The 15977-nt window shown below is 43.3% G+C and overlaps 1 protein-coding gene across 9 annotated transcripts in view; it reads right to left on the minus strand.

Moving 5' to 3' along the window:
* Nucleotides 1-14825, minus strand: part of UAP1 (UDP-N-acetylglucosamine pyrophosphorylase 1) — a 42973-nt gene extending 28148 nt beyond the window's left edge. For 5 of the 9 annotated variants that reach the window (XR_013449983.1, XR_013449982.1, XR_013449981.1 and 2 more), the window contains exons 1-2: nucleotides 14615-14818; nucleotides 7039-7375 (exon numbers count right to left, since the gene is read on the minus strand). Coding sequence is in view for 6 of the 9 variants with exons in the window: in XM_078078420.1 (XP_077934546.1) it covers nucleotides 7039-7318 (280 nt within the window). In the remaining 3 variants the exon portion in view is untranslated. Of the gene's footprint in view, nucleotides 1-7038; nucleotides 7376-14614 lie in introns of all 9 variants that reach the window. The other 4 variants (XM_078078424.1, XM_036103491.2, XM_078078423.1 and 1 more) reach the window with 4 other exon arrangements.
* Between the last annotated feature and the right edge of the window lie 1152 nt (nucleotides 14826-15977).

The following is a 15977-nucleotide window of genomic DNA, read 5'->3' on the forward strand; positions in this document are numbered from 1 at the left end:
TCTCTGTGATTTTCACCATAGCATTTCACTGTGCCTTATCAGAGTGTGAAAACAGACCCCCAAACTAGTAACTCTAAGAGGTAGGTATAATTTCTCCCATTTGAGAGATAATGGGCTCAGAGACGTTGCGGGTCCTGCCCAAGGTCCCAACGCTAGTGAATGGGAACGAGGGTGGGAAAGTCACTCCAGGCCCCGCGCCATGCACTGCGCTGCCTGCCTCTCTTCACACCCGAACACTGGCCAGATCCATCACAGCACCGGAGGTTTCAGCGGTATAAACTTCCCTTCCTTTTCTTTCCTGCCCTTTCTTCTCTTTTCCACTGAATTCGGGAGAGGTTGTGCTACCTTTTTTTTTTAATCTCTCCTACCTACCACCCTACAAGGAAAAGCTGGGTACAGTCCACATTCTCCAAAACTTGCCAAACACTGAAATTTCTAACAGCATTCCGGATCTGCATCCCCCTTCAGCAAGCACCATAACCACCATGTAACAAAGTGAGACGAAATGAAGCATTTTGAAGGGAGCAGGGAACGATAGAAGGCAGTTTTGAAAACTGTTTTACATTTGGTTATTCCCTGAGTTATCACAGAAACTATGGTCTCCAGGGAATGAGTTTAATTCTGCTGTCATCGACCCAAAAAGCATTACTTTAATAAAATACAGGTCCATAATCCCTTACCTAACCCCATGGATCAGAGTTGTTTCAGAAGGCAGAACTCTTCAAAATTTAGAAAACGAATATAGTACACATACGTTATACATTATCTCCAGCAAACCTGAGACAGTACCCTGTAATACCATTAAGTGGGATAAAGTTCACCAACAGTCTTATGTCTGTCCAAGTTCAGTTTTGCTGCAAAACGGGCTTTGCACTGCTTCAAAACTGCAGATAAATAAGTCTGGTGTCTGAACCCTCACATACCAGAGGTGTTAGAATCACAAATATTTCTAAACATCCTCAAAAAAAAGTCCCAGATAAATATTCTGGACACAGAGGCCTTTGTTTTCTTTGTACTATTTATTTTCTTCATCGAGCACATGTGTTTTAAGTTTTTCATTGTTGTTGGTTTTTTTTAAAGATCTTTTTGCGAGAGAGAGAGAAGAGAGAGCACAAGCAGGGGGAGCTGCAGGCAGAGGGAGATGCAGGCTTCCTGCTGAGCAGAGAGCCCAATGTGGGACTCGATTCCAGGACCCTGAGATCATGACCTGAGCCAAAGGCAGATGCTTAACCGACCAAGCCACCCAGGTGCCCCAAGTTGTTTCATTGTTAACGTGGCTCTAGTCATCCTTCCTGACATCCTTCTTTTACCTTCAGTCCAAAAGTCAGTGATTTCCCATAGCCACCTTACCCGGAAAAGGGAAGAGCCTGCTCCCAGGGCCAGCTCCGTGTCCCAGCTCCAGGTCACCTGATGGCCACCCAGCACCAACCAGTGCTTTCCACAGGTTCTAACCAGTTGTCACAATACCACTGTACAAACTTTTCTCTTCCTTGGATCAGTTCCTCAACCACGGCTTCATTCCAGTTTTCTGAATTTTTCAGTTTTTACAGCTCTCTAACCAGCAGCTCATGGTGGCCTCATCCTATATGCAAATAAATGTTTCCTAAGCCCCTGTCTGCCATACTTTCTTCAATCCTTTTCCCATCTATGGACCAGATGACCCATGCAATCACTACGTCTTACGAGAAGCATGGAGATTACACCTACCAGGTGTCCAATTCCAGGCAGATCTACATTTACACCTCATCTCCCTCTAATCACAACTATCACAATCCACATGTATTTACAATAAAAAGGTTTCTGCATTGACCTCTTCCTGCTTACGCATCTCACTTAAGCACACACAGAGAAAAACATGAGGAAAGAAAGCAGTCCCTAGAGTATCAAGGCAGCTGAATTTCAAGAATTCAATGCAGCTACAGATGTTAACAATATCAGATTGTGCGTTCACTGGCTGAAGCACTCATCCACCTCATCTGTGTCACTGCAATAAAACTGGATGTTTAAAAAGTGTGTAACACATAAATTAGTATCTGTCTTATAATGACAGATAAAATATTGCTTGAAATTAAGGGGGCCAATAAAATTCGGTAAACTGTTTAGTTATATGGCAATAATACCTGATTTTAAACTGTATTTGTCGTAACAAATTTTATATGGGCAGCACCGCACCTATCTGAAAAATGTTAACTAATTATAAATGTACTTAACCTACGTGACAATTAAGAAATTATGAGCTTCTCCTATCCCAAAACTTCTTCTGCAGAAATATAGGGGAAAAAAAAAGCCAAACCAGGGAAGTACGGCACTATTATCACCCTTTCCATCCTTCCACTGGAGGACAGCTCATAGCTTTCCTACAGAGGGGGCCGAAGAGAGACCAAAGCAGAGGTTTAAAAAAAATCAAGCCAGAGTGAGCAGTTTCCAGGGCTGGAGCACATCTCTCTCCTTGGAGAGTCCCGTGTCATACGCCCAACAGCGTCTGATAGTATTTACAAGAAACAGAAGAGTTTACAGTGGCCTGAAATAGGTCAAACGCTTCCTGGATAACTTCCTGCTTGGACTAGTGCCTCTCACACTCTGACCTGGGCATGTGCCTGAAATGAGGAGGATGGCACAGGTGCGTGTGAAGTACAGCACAGCCAGAACTTTCCATGTAAACTGCCAGCACTCCCAGGACACTGAGTCAGGTAAACCGGCTATTAAACTAGTGGAGATAAAGGAAGACTACCCAAGAAAATTAGTCAGAAAAGACATTTTAAGTCTTTAACTTTTAACCGTACTGTACAGGTAAAACTATTATTTTACAGATTAACTATTTCCCAAAAATGTCAAGTACAAAAAGCATACTATAAGGGAAATCACTACTTAAACCAGTTTTAGGTACTGGAGGATTATTGTGAATTTCATGAGGTATAATAATAGCATTGTGAGTAGTAAGAAAATATCCATATATGTAGAGATAAATACTGAACTCAATAAGGGTAAAAATAACATCATGTTTGAGATTTGTCTTAAAGTACTACAGTAAAGAAAAAGAAGAGGGATAAGTGAAGCAAAAGTAGCAAAATTTTGATATTTAACAAGGTGATACATATGTGGGATTCATTATACTGTTTTTATCTCTAAATATTTGTTTCAAAATATGCTTGAAATTTTTCATAACAAATTTGTAAGTAAGCTACAAAATTATGCACAAGCCATAATCCCCGTGTGTGAATCTAAGAAAATACTAGAAAATATTACTAGTGAGTATTTACCTCTGAAACGTGGGACGGCAGAGATTTTTATTTTTTCCTTTGTAGTTTTTAGTTATTTTTCCAATTTTTCTAAAATAAGTATGTGTTACTTTTAAAATAAAACAAATCTATTAAAAATATCACTGTACTAGATTCCAGAAAATGTACAGGAGATAATGTTATGAATACATTTTTTTCTAAGCAATCCACTTACTTTTCTACCACAGTGTTATATGGTAGAGAAGCACCATTCAGATTGATTCTATAAATGTCTCATAGACAAAAGAACCTAATACTGGATATTAATATGTTATTATAAAATTGGAAAACTGTTTTATGCTCAGTATAAGCATGCATTTCTTTGATAAAGATGGGGTTTTTTTTATTAAGCAAATACATTTTCCCAATGTATCTTTACTAAAATGGTATTCTCATAGAAGCTTCTAATTACTTCTCTCTCTAGATCTCAGCTTTGTAAGATAGAAATTTTTCAGTTGCTCCTCTATGTTCCATTTTCTACAACTGGCCAGAACACATTAAGAATTAAATTAGGGACGCCTAGGTGGCTCAGTTGGTTGAGCATCAGACTCCTGATTTTGGCTCAGGTCATGATCTCAGGGTTGTGGGACAGAGCCCAGCCAACACGCTCCGTGCTGGGGTCAGAGTCTGCTTGAGATTCTCTCTCTCCTTCTCTCTGCCTCCCCACCCTCCTTGCAGGTGCATGCACTAAGGGGAGCCTGGCTAGGGGTGCCTGGGTGGCTCAGTCGGTTAAGTGGCTGCCTTCGGCTCAGGTCATGATCCTGAGGTCCTGGGATCGAACCCCACGTCCAGCTCCCTGCTCAGCAGAGAGCCTGCTTCTCCCTCTCCCTCTGCCTGCCACTCTGCCTACTTGTGCTCTCTCTGTCAAATAAAAAAAAATTAAAAAAAAAAACTTAAAAAAAAAACAAAATGTAAAAAAAAAAAAAAAGGGGGGGAGCCTGGCAGGCTCAGTCGGTAGAGCATACAACTCTTGATCTCAGGGTTGTAAGTTTGAGCCTCACTTTGGGTATAGAGATTACTTAAAAAAGAATCTTAAAAAAAAAAAAAGAAAGAAAATAAGATCTCTCTTCAACAAGGAGCACAGTGCTCACTTATGTATTTATCCTTCAGAAATAATTTTCCACCCTAGGCATGAAAATGTGAAAATGTCCATTTTAGTGTCAACAGCCACCAGACATTCTAAAAATACTGTACAATGCTTTTATTCTCTCCATCTTGAGGAGGGGGACGCGAGGGGCACTGTCTGATACAACTGCCAGGATCTTCCTCCTATCTGAAATACAACAATTAGAATCTTCACAATGGCAATCTCTTCCCCTTGATAACTTACTGCAAAAACTTCATTTTGTTATGAATTTGCAAACACATGGAAGTTTCTGGCTAAGTGAATGAAAAGTTACAAAGTCAGGGCGCCTGGGTGGCTCAGTCATTAAGCGTCTGCCTTTGGCTCAGGTCATGATCCCAGGGTCCTGGGATCGAGTCCCGCATCAGGCTCCCTGCTCAGCGGGAAGCCTGCTTCTCCTCTCCCACGCCCCCTGCTTGTGTTCCCTCTCTCTCTGTGTCTCTGTCAAATAAATAAATAAAATCCTGAAAAAAAAAAAAAAGTTACAAAGTCTCCTTCTTCATCCCTACTGTTTAAGCCACAAATAAGTATTGCTCCCTTGACAATAAGCCAAAGGAAGTTTGTTTCGTACTTTCTTGTAGTATACTTGATTGAAAGAGTTCCAGATTTCAGTTTAAATGAAAAGTCATAAAGGTAGACTAGTTCCACAGATTCCAACAAAAAGGTTATCATGAAGACTCAAATTATAGGACGTTTTGACTGTTGCTCATGGTCCCCGTTATACAAGGTCAAAGCTTTGGCTTTCCATAAGAGTTCGTTGGAAGACTTCATCTGCCTAAAATCACAAGGAGAAATACAGGCAGCAGGGATACCTGAGGGTATGAAGAGCCCTGTGTGACTTTCACTCTGTTGTAGACTTTTTTAAACCCAGGGATGGAGGGGAGGATTCATGAATCCAAAGTTAGTGCTCTCTGCTCAGAAGGATCCATCTGGAAGTTACTCCCTGACAGCTCAATGGCAGAGCCCTATTCTGAGAAGATGGGTTAGCCTCTCCCAAGCCCTTGAGATCTAAAAGGGCACTTCCTAGAGATCATCCAATTATTTTCGATATTTTTTAATCTCCAAGCCCTAAAACCTGACATAAAGATCAAATACATAAAACATGTCAAACTAGCACTGCTCTTGTAGTGGGAAGATGGAGTTAGAGACAAAGATGTTTAGCATCCATTTCCCCTCCTTACATGAGACAGTCTCCCCAGCAGTGGAACCCCTAGGGTTCCTTGGAACACAGTTTGAAAATTATTAAGTCTGTATGCTCAGAGAAAGACATGGAGATGTATACTGAAGGCTGATAATGGCAATTATCTGTCCTTTTTGTGGGGACAGGGAAAGCCAAAGAATGAAAGACAAAATAAAAATGGCAATAGTGTGGTACAAATATAGACTATAAGATTTTATCTATAACATTATTGCACATCTATAAAAGTAAATATACATAATAATCAAGTAATAGGTGTAAATGTGAGCAAATAAAAACATCTGATTCAGTTAAGGGCAACTTCTCTGTAGTGTTTCTGTTATTTTTATATTTTTGCAATTAAGTACCATTCTTTACAAAGGAAAGAAAAGTATTAATCAGATCTGTTCGTCCTACGGTTGAGGACATGAGGTCCAGATCTGACAAGGACCATGTACAAACACTCAAGGGCCTGACCTGCAATATTTAGTCACTATTACTTACAGAGAAGTAGTGGGTTATAAAAACCACAGCTCTGAACTCCACCAGAAAAGGTACATTTGAGCTATTTTGCCATTCTCAAAGGCACTAATTAGAACTGGTTATGGGGACAGATTTTATGATACACTTTAGAAGATAAAATATGGGGGCAATTCAACACACATTGATCAACCAACTTCTAACTGCAAAACCCTGTTCTAAATGCCCTGTGACACCCACAGACAAGCAGGATATGGGCTGCTCTTCAGGAGTCCACAATTTCATGATGAAGACAGACACAAACAACTCTTAGTTTAAGAAAGAATGGAAGCCAAGCATGGACAAATAACTCCAACTTGGGACACTGAAGAAAAGGTCATGATCAAAAAACCTTAAGAAATGAGTGTATGTTCCCCACATGCCCCACTGCACTGCATAGCACAACTCCGGGAGACTGCCTTTCAAGGTGACCCAGCTAGACAGAGAAGGGGCAAAGGCCAGTCCAAGCCAAGGATAAGCATGAGCAATGGCAGGAAAGACATAATGTTCAGAGAAAGGTGAATTATTTGGTCCAGCTAAAATGTATGGGACAGTAGGAGCGGAGGGAAATAGAAGAGACCAGATCGGAAATACAGGCGAGGGAAGGTTTTTTGATGAAGCCAGCATAAACTGAAACATTTAACTTGTGCTTCAGGGTGGGAAATCTAGTAGAAGCATGGAAATGAGCAAGGAAAGAGACTAGAGGCACATTAAGACTTGAATGAGAAAAACCCTGAATGGGGAACAGAAATGAAAAGAGCATGTAGGCACTGAAAGGGGAGACGAGGTAGAAGTTTTAGCAACATCATCTGTCACTTTCTGATCAGTCACCTGGTTTAAGATAGGAGGAGAATCCAAAAAATCATTACATGATCCAGCTACTTTAATACCTCTGGTATATCTCATTACAAACTTTAAAATGAACATTCCACGCTCAGTACCTTCACTTTCCCAGGCTTGCAGCCGATCCTGGTCCCTGGTAGCACTGCCCAACACCTCTCGAGGGACAGGCTCCATTCGTGCATCCATCTTCTCTTGCTGAGAGGATTGGTTAAAATCTTCAATTGCCTTCTGGAAAAAGAAGTTCAGCTCCTCAAAGTTCATGGCCTGGAGCTCTGCATAAAGTTCTACCTGTTGGGCTTCATCCAGCTCATTCCAGAACTGTAGCAGGTGTTCCTGTCCAGCTTTGGACAACCTGAGTTTGAGATCGTTAACATTCATAATGCTCTGGTAGCCAAGCTTTGTGAAAATAGAGGTGTAATCTCTGCACCTGTAAACCTTAAAAAAAAAAAAAAAAAGGAATCAACAGTGGGTAAAAGTCCAACCTCAAAACCTGAGGAGCTTTTCCTACTACAAATAAGTACATTTTTTTAAAAAACTTGATGTTAAGGAAATTAACTTCTGCCTTTCCCTCACAAGAGTTGTGAGAGATCCAACTTGTAAAGACATAAACAGACATTTCTCTAAAGACATCCAGATAGCCAAGAGACATGTGAAAAGAAGCTCAACATCACTCATCACCAGAAAAAAGCAAATCAAAATTACAATTATCACCTCATACCTGTCAGAATGACTAAAATAAAAAACACAAGAAACAAGCGTTGGCAAGGATGAGGGGAACCTCATGCGCTGTTGGTGGGAACGCAAGCTGGTGCAGCCACTGTGGAAGACCGTATGGAGGTTCCTCAAAAAGTTAAAAATAGAACTACCCTATGATCCAATAATTGTACTACTGGGAATTTACAAAAAAAAAAAAAAAAACACTAACTCAAAGGGATACATATACCCTTATGGTTACTGCAACATTATTTCCAATATCCAAATTATGGAAGCAGCCCAAGAGTCCATCCACTGAGGAATAAATAAAGATGGGGTGTGTGTGTGTGTGTGTACACAATGAAGTATTATTCAGCCATAAAAAAGAATGAAATCTTACCATTTCCAACAACATGGATAGAGCTAGAGAGTACTATGCTAAGTCAATCAGAGGAAGGCAAATATATGATTTCTCATATGTGGAAATTAAGAAACAAAACAAATAGCAAAAGAAAAAAAGAGAGAGACAAACCAAGAAACAGACTTTTTCTTAACTACAGAGAACAAACTGATGGTTACCAGAGGGGAGGTAGGTGGGGGGGGAATGAGTGAAATAGGTGATGGGGACTAAAGAGGCCTCATCACAATGAGCACTGAGGAATGTATAGAACTGTTGAATCACTACACTGTACACCTGAAACTAATATAACACCATAAGTTAAATACACCAGAATTAAAATTTAAAAAAATAAAAATAAATAAAAATTTAAAAATAAACTTGTAGGACAATTAGTACTATTAACTGTAATACTAACTAGCATTATGCAGCAGGCACTGTACTAAGAACTTTACCTCCAAGGTCTCATTTAATTTTCACCAACTTTACAACAGAGGTGCTATTACCTTCCTTACTTTACCACTGAGGAGACTGAGGCACAGAGAGGCAACACAACCAGGCCAGCTGGCGGAGCTGGGATGTGAGCCCAGCAGGCGGTCCAGTTCCAGGGCTCACCCTCTGGCCTCCCCACTGCTGCCCCTGTCGTACTCCTCTGGCCGTGAGCACTTGACTTCTAAGTAACAACTGTTCTCCTTCTAGCGCTAATGAGGGAAACGATTCTGTTGTATTCAGAATAAAACAAAATCCAAGAAGATAGGAACACCTATAATCACGAAAAATACATTTTATTTCAATAGCAACTTCTACAGAGAAGCAATAAAAACATATCTATTATCTTTACTAAGAATTAAACCCTGAAGGGACAGGCAATTCACACGTAACAATCAACAGATAAGAAATGTAATACAGCAAAGTGCTAAACTGCATACTATTCAAAAATAAGAGAAAGAGGAAATATTGAATCTACTTGTCTACTATAGATAAATACAAGAGAAGGTAGGCGTTGTCTAGAAAGAGTTCACAAAGGAAGCATGATGGAGCTGTGTGCGCCTCACGTATTAACACAGATAAGATCAGAAAACAAGCAGAGTAGACCTGTGTGACGAGAGCAGTTAAGAAAGTTGGAAGTTCTACGCAGCATGATGGGAAGAGATGTAGGGTAGGACTCAAGACCATGAAGAGCCTTGAAAACCAAGCCAAGGAATTTAGACCTAACAGAGTAACAAGAAGCCCAGAGCAGATTACTCAACAGGGCCATGTCAGCATGCTTTAGAGAGACGACAGAAAGGGCAATGGCATAAAATAGATGGTAAGGAGGGACTACTAGAAGCAGGAAAACAAGTTCAAAGACAACTGCAGGTATGAAAAGCCAAAGTTCTGAGCCAGGTTAGTTGCAAAGGAAGTAAGTGTGAAAGGGAGAAATTTGAGGGTCACTGTAAAGAATCATCACCAAGTTCTAACTGCTTAGACGTGAAGGACAGGAAAAAAAGTTACCAAAAAAACAGCCTGCTATCTCCTACCATAAGAACAGTGGTAGGTAACAGACATGGTAGTTCGGAGCAATGTTCTGGAGTTCTGTGTGCCTCACCTGTAAAGTGGAATTAATAACAGTATCTATCTCATCAGGACTACTAAACATCAAACACCATTCACAAACTCAGGTTAAGAGAACCTACATCTGTTCCCTGAGGTAGCGATAATAACACCTATCGCTTACATATCACTCGTGGATGACTCAGTACAATTCTAATTGCTTTACAGACACTTGTTCATGTAATCCTCAAAACAATGCTAAGGTACTACTGCTGGGATTCCTTTACAGAGGAAGATACTGCACCAAAAGTCCCAAACTAGGAAAGTGACAGAGCCTGGATTCAAACCCTAACAACCTGACTCTTGAAGTCACACTCTTAACTGTTACGCTCTACTGCCTCTCAGGAGAAAAGACTGTGGGTGAGTGCGCGTGGGCGTGGGTGTGTAAAAGAAAGGAGCAGCAAGAGAGAGTACATTATTTATACTTTATTCAGAAATACAGACACAACTGATGTTCTTACATCTGACTCACTTTGCAGAAATGAGTTCACAAGCCAACAGAATGGAGAAAGAAAGAAAATGCACAAAACAGGCAGGGGCGGAACTTCACAGGATGAGTAAATACTTCATTTTAAAATGTATTATTACTTTTTATTCAGTAATGGGTACGGTGATCCAAATCAGAAATTGCTCAGAAAGAATTTTAACTAATGCCCACTCAAAAATACATTCAGGAAATGTTTTATCAGACAATAGAGACAGGCACATAGCTTTTATAATTTTTTTCTTTAAATAAGGTGCCCTCTAAAACTGAAGTGATAGACTGGCTTCAGGATTCTTCTTATAAAATCAACTTCAAATTAGATGAGCACGTAAGATTCAGTGTGCTATATTCCCAACTTTTATTTTTGGTTTGTTATTTAGATTTATTTCAGGGATATAATGCTTCAAGTGTGAAACGAACAGTACTACTCATGAAATCCACTTTATGAGTTACCAATGATTCCTAACAAAATTAAGGCTCCCATATGAAACAAAAATGAAACCTTATTATCAGGGTGGGACACAGTTCTACCTTGCTGTCACCTAAGACCCCTGTCCTTTCCTCCAAGCACTTCCTTTAGCCCCTCCTATCTACTGAAATCCCATTCACCCTTAAAGGCCTGCCTCACATACTCTAGCTTCAAGTGCATCTTCATTGGTTTAGGAATCAAACAAAAGTGACTTTTATTCCTGGCTCTCTTCCTTGGACCAAGTCATAGATACCTTCAACTCTGTTAATTTCATCTGCAAAATGGGAAAAATAAATTTTATTCACCAGGTTCAGAGGCATAAGTGAAGTAAGAACCAATAGAAAACAAGGCTCAAAGAGGTTCAGTAATTTGCCCAAGGCTACGTACCTAGTAGATAGAAGAACAGGAATTTTAACCCAGATAAACCTGACTCTAATGCCTATGATCTTTGCATCAGACAATAACCCTCATAAGCAGAGCAAATACTAAGAATTCAACCCAAGATCTCATTTAAGAGGCAGGAGAGCTGGTGGAAGTCAGCATCGGGCTCCGGAGCCAGCCTGGCTGGGCTCAGACCCCTGCGGCACTATTTCCTAATTCTGTGACCTTGAACAAGTTACTTAACCTTTCTGTGCCTCAATTTTTCTCTTCTGTAAAATGAGGATAAAAACAGTACTTACCTCTAAGGTTAAGAGAATTACTGAATTCAAATGAAAAGCATTTAAAACAGTACTGGACACATAAAAAGCCCTCTATAAAGATTATCAGCTACTATTATAAAAATGAAACTTGGGCTTCAGAACACTGAGCTATAGAACAGGAGGAGAGCTACTGGCTGAGTTAGGCAGTGGAGGATGAAGAGAAGTGTGAGAAAGGTACAAGAAGTGAAAGAAAACCCAGTCTGTGGCAACGGCAGGAAAAGCAGTTTAGGTAAAGAAATATACTCAAGGCACGAGGCGTCGTGCTGGAAGATGGGCAGCAAGTGGCCACAGATGAGGCTGCACGTGCTTCAGTGCTGCTACTCCTGTTCAAAGACAGATGGTGAGCCCACAACCTCACTCACGCCCATAGGTTCCTGCTCAGTTTCCTTTTCACACGCAGAGGTACGTCAACAGACAATTTATGAAGGAACATTATTTAACTTTCATGTGCCATTAATTCATTCAATATTTAATGAGCACTTACTGTCTGCCAGGCGCTGATGTAGGGGACACAGACACAGCAATGCACAAAGCGACAATGCACATGCCCACATTCCAGTGTGAGAGACAGGCAAACATATAAAATGTCAAGTAGAAGAAAGTGGGCTAAGCGGTGAAAGTGCAACGAGAGGGGGACAGTGGATATTTTAAATGGGGTGGTTAGGTGGAGCCTCTAAGACATCTGACAATCCATCCGAATGAAGAGAGAGCAAGTCAGTATCTTAGAGAGGAACATTCTAGGGACAGGACAGCAGTTCTGACACAGGAATGTGCAAGGTCAACGCAGCTGGAGCAGAGTGACTGAGCCCGAGGGACTCTAATTGAGGTGGACACTGAGCAGATCAAGCAGGGCCTTTTGGTCAAAGTAAGAACTCCAGGGTTTGGGAAGCCATTGGAGAATTTGGAGCAGGGGAGCTTCATGGTCTGATTTAGATTTCAGAAGGATCATTCGTTGTTGTGTGGAAAAATATTCTGTAATGAAGGGAAAAGTGGAAGCCAGCAGACGGCAGTCAGGGAAGTACTGCGGTAGTCTCCATGAGATGATGCTGGCTTAGAGCGGTGGTGGATGTGGGTCCTAATCCTACAGGATTAGGTCATGGGTGGAATGTGGAGACAGAGAGAAAGACAGGAATCAAGCAAAGAGGACTCCAACTGGTGGTGCCATTTACTGAAGTGGGGAAACATTAGGACAGGAGGAGATTTAGAAATATGCACGGACATGTTAAGTTGGAGGTGCCTATTAGACATACAAACAAATGCTGATGAGACAGCAGAATGTGGTAGTCTAGAGTTCGAAGGTGATACTGGAGCTAAAGAGAAAACTTTCAAGGTCATCAGCATACGTGATATTAATTATGAACTTAGATCCCCTGGCAAGTGTAGATGGATAAAAAAGCAAAGAAGTGAGAAGACTGAGCCTTGGACATGCATTAGGATATTAAAAGGCATTTCTATTGATTTATATAGATTTCAAGAGATATGATACCATTGTTTTTTAATTAAAAAAATACATCATGTAAAAAACAAAAAAAAGTTGAGACAGTTTTCTATTAAACTATTGTCCAAGGAATTGGGTCTTTCCTAAGGTCTCATCTATACTACTGTTTTTGCCCAGATTTAAGGAAGCATACTATAGCAGGAAGATCATCTGGCAACCAGGTAACTGAAGAATTGGAAGTCCTCGTTCTTGGTCCCTCCCTATCAACTGACCCTATGCAAATCATTCCACCTCCCTGTGTACACATTTCCTCATAAAGACGATAAAACCAGCCTTCCTCACACACCCTCAAATGAGAGTCAAGAGTGGAGAGTCCCTGCCTACTAAAACATATGCAAACATAGTATTATAACATTTTAAGATATAAATCAATCTTTTCCTAAGAAGTCATTAAATACCCATTCACCTTCAGATGCTTGGGAAAATGGATCCATACAAATAAGACAACTCAGGTTAAATTTTTCCCCACACAGGTGAAACTTTGATACCTGACCTTAGACCACTGGTGGTCTGCAAAGGTTGACAAGGTCACATGTGCTAAATTAATTCTGGTAAGAGGTCTGGATGTGATGTGTAATGGTAAGCAATAGTGAATACAAGAGTTAGAGTAGGATTTTTACTTTGACAAGCAAAGTCTGAAAAAGTCAAGGATCTGCTCTAAAAATGATGGCAGGATCTGGTATATGCCCATACCTAATACATCTGCATCAAAAACAATGACAAATTTGGTAAAAATCCACCATGATCAAATATACCTTTATTAAAATTTAAATGCCAGTATTAAAGAAATCCAGGATTTCCCCTCCTTTCCTGGTCTCCCTCCTGCCCCTATCTCTGCTGCTATATTATGCCCCCAAAACTGATAAGTAAACTTCTTAGAACTTTTGAAAAATAGTCTTGGAGTTGAGCCATAACCACTGAATCCTATAAGTGCTTGGCAGCAGACTATCAAGTCTTTCTTAATCCCAGCTAAGGGAGCCAGCTCACTAATAATGAGGGAATAGAAGCTGCCTTCAGCTTCCTGTAAACCCTTCGGTCCACACCTAAAGAACTTCACCTTAAAAGTCCTTAAACTAAAAGCACTACATAATGACATCTTCCTATTATCATAATCACTACTACCTCATTTCAGAATTCATAAACCGTGCACAAATAAACACAGGACAGCATCAGGCCAAACTTAATACAATCTTCAGGAAGCCATATGTTCAGCACATGTGTGCGTTCTCAGCCCTCCACTCCCATCCTCCTGCGTGGCCAAGGCAGGGGAAACCCCGCAATCTCAACCCTCTCCCACCACCGGTGTTAAAACCAACCAAACGAACAAAAAGGGGCAAGCGGGCTTTGTCCCCTCCTCACGTCCCCCGCAGGTATGTCCACTCTTCCCTGCCTACGCCCTCAGAATTCTCTCCCTCTTCTGTGCCAGACGGCCCACCCCGTTCCCAGCGGACACTTCAAACGACCACTTGTCCCCACCGGAGGCCCCCGAGCTTGCCCAAACTGTCCGCAAGGCCCCGGCCCGAGAACCGCAAGGCCCCTGCCCCCGCATCCAGGTGAGGCCCACCCCCAGCCGTTCGACAAAGCCCCATTCCACACACTGCCCCGTCCGGGTCCTCCCCAAAGCCCCCGGCCGGCTGGGGCGCGCTCCCCAGCGGGGGTCTCCGAGCACGGCAAGCGCCTGCGGGGCGCGCGGGGCGGTTCCTCGGCCAGGGCCAGGCTCGGGCGCCAAGCACCGACGTGGCCGTGGGAGCATGCGCGTGGCGGGACCGGGCCCCGGAGTCCCCTCCGGGCTGGCGGGTGACGGGGGAAGGAGACACGACTGGGCGGGGAGCCCCTCACCTCCCTCGGCGCAACGGCGACTCAGCCCGGCTCCGGCTCCCAGCGCGCGGCCACTCCTCGGCGTCCCGCGCCCGCTCCGAATATATACCCTCATCCGGGGGGCCGGGGCGGCGGGGCGGGCCGCGAGCTGGCCCGGGGAGCACGGCCCCGGCCACCCCGCCCCTCTCTCGCAGCTAAGAGTGGCTACCCGCGCCGGGAGGAGCCGCCACCGCCCGCCCGGCCACGTCAGCGCCGCGAGCACTGGCGGCGAGGCGGGCGCCGAGGGGGCGGGGACTGGCGCGTCACTCATTCCCTGGCCCAATGAGGACGGCGCTGGGAGTCCGGTCCGCGGGCGGCCCCGCCCCCCCGGCGCGCAGCGAACGCGGAGAGGTGTGCGCTGCGTCAGCTGGGAGGGGTGAGGCCGGCGCCGTGCGGTGGTCGCGTTGGCCGCTCCGTGGGGGCCCTGGCGTCGCAGCTGGCCCTGCGAGCTGCCGGCCCACGGCTCCCAGTCGTCCGCTGGCCCAGCGCCTCGGCCGTACCCCGTTAACAGAAACGGACCGCGGAGTTGGGCGGGGAGCGGTGTCATTCGGCGGGTGGATTACCGACAGGCGGCGCGGAGGGTTGCGAAATGCGGCCGTGTCTGCGCACCGACCCTGGAGGGCGGACCCGGGGCGCACTCTGACCTTGGGCTGGCTGTTGTGTCTCGGGTTAGCCGGATCCCTGCAAGGGCTCCGACTGCCTTTCTGCTTTATGGGTTTTTGGTCCCAAGCGCGAGAAGCCAGGGCCGTTTACTTTTGCACAAAACAGGCAGGAAAAGAGAGGAAAGGCAAGCAAAGGTATTATGTAATGAAAAGCGCGCCAGTGAGAAAGAGCCCAGATGTCCGTTTTGTGTGACTGTGTTACTTCCTCAGGATTCGACACGAAACTGGTGGTTGGACTGGATGACCTCCATGGCCCTTGCACGGCCCACTGTTTATAATTGCCTGTTGTATACTGTCAGTCCTGTTACATACCTTCTGTGGGTGTGCACATGCAGGTTATATGCTCAGGACGGGGGCCCGTAGAAGCTGGGTTTACATTTTGAGCTGCGTTGGGCTTTGCAGTTTTGCAAGAAGTCGGATGTATTGAAATACCAAAACACACTTAGATTTAACACAGTACCTGACATAAAGAATTTCAGGTATTCAGTTGCCTTTCCTCTACCTTAAGTACAAGAGCCTTTTCATTTACTTAATCGATTGCAAAATCCCCCACCACATTAAGTAACAGAAAAATGTACTTGGTAAGTAATGCTGGTAGATTCATATTCAGGAGGTAGAATATTCTCCTGTTTTCATGATCACAGAACTTCATTTATTTGAAAGATTTATAGTGTAGTGGTTAA

The sequence above is a fragment of the Halichoerus grypus genome, chromosome 7 (assembly GCF_964656455.1).
Source record: "Halichoerus grypus chromosome 7, mHalGry1.hap1.1, whole genome shotgun sequence".
Classification (NCBI taxonomy): domain Eukaryota; kingdom Metazoa; phylum Chordata; class Mammalia; order Carnivora; family Phocidae; genus Halichoerus; species Halichoerus grypus.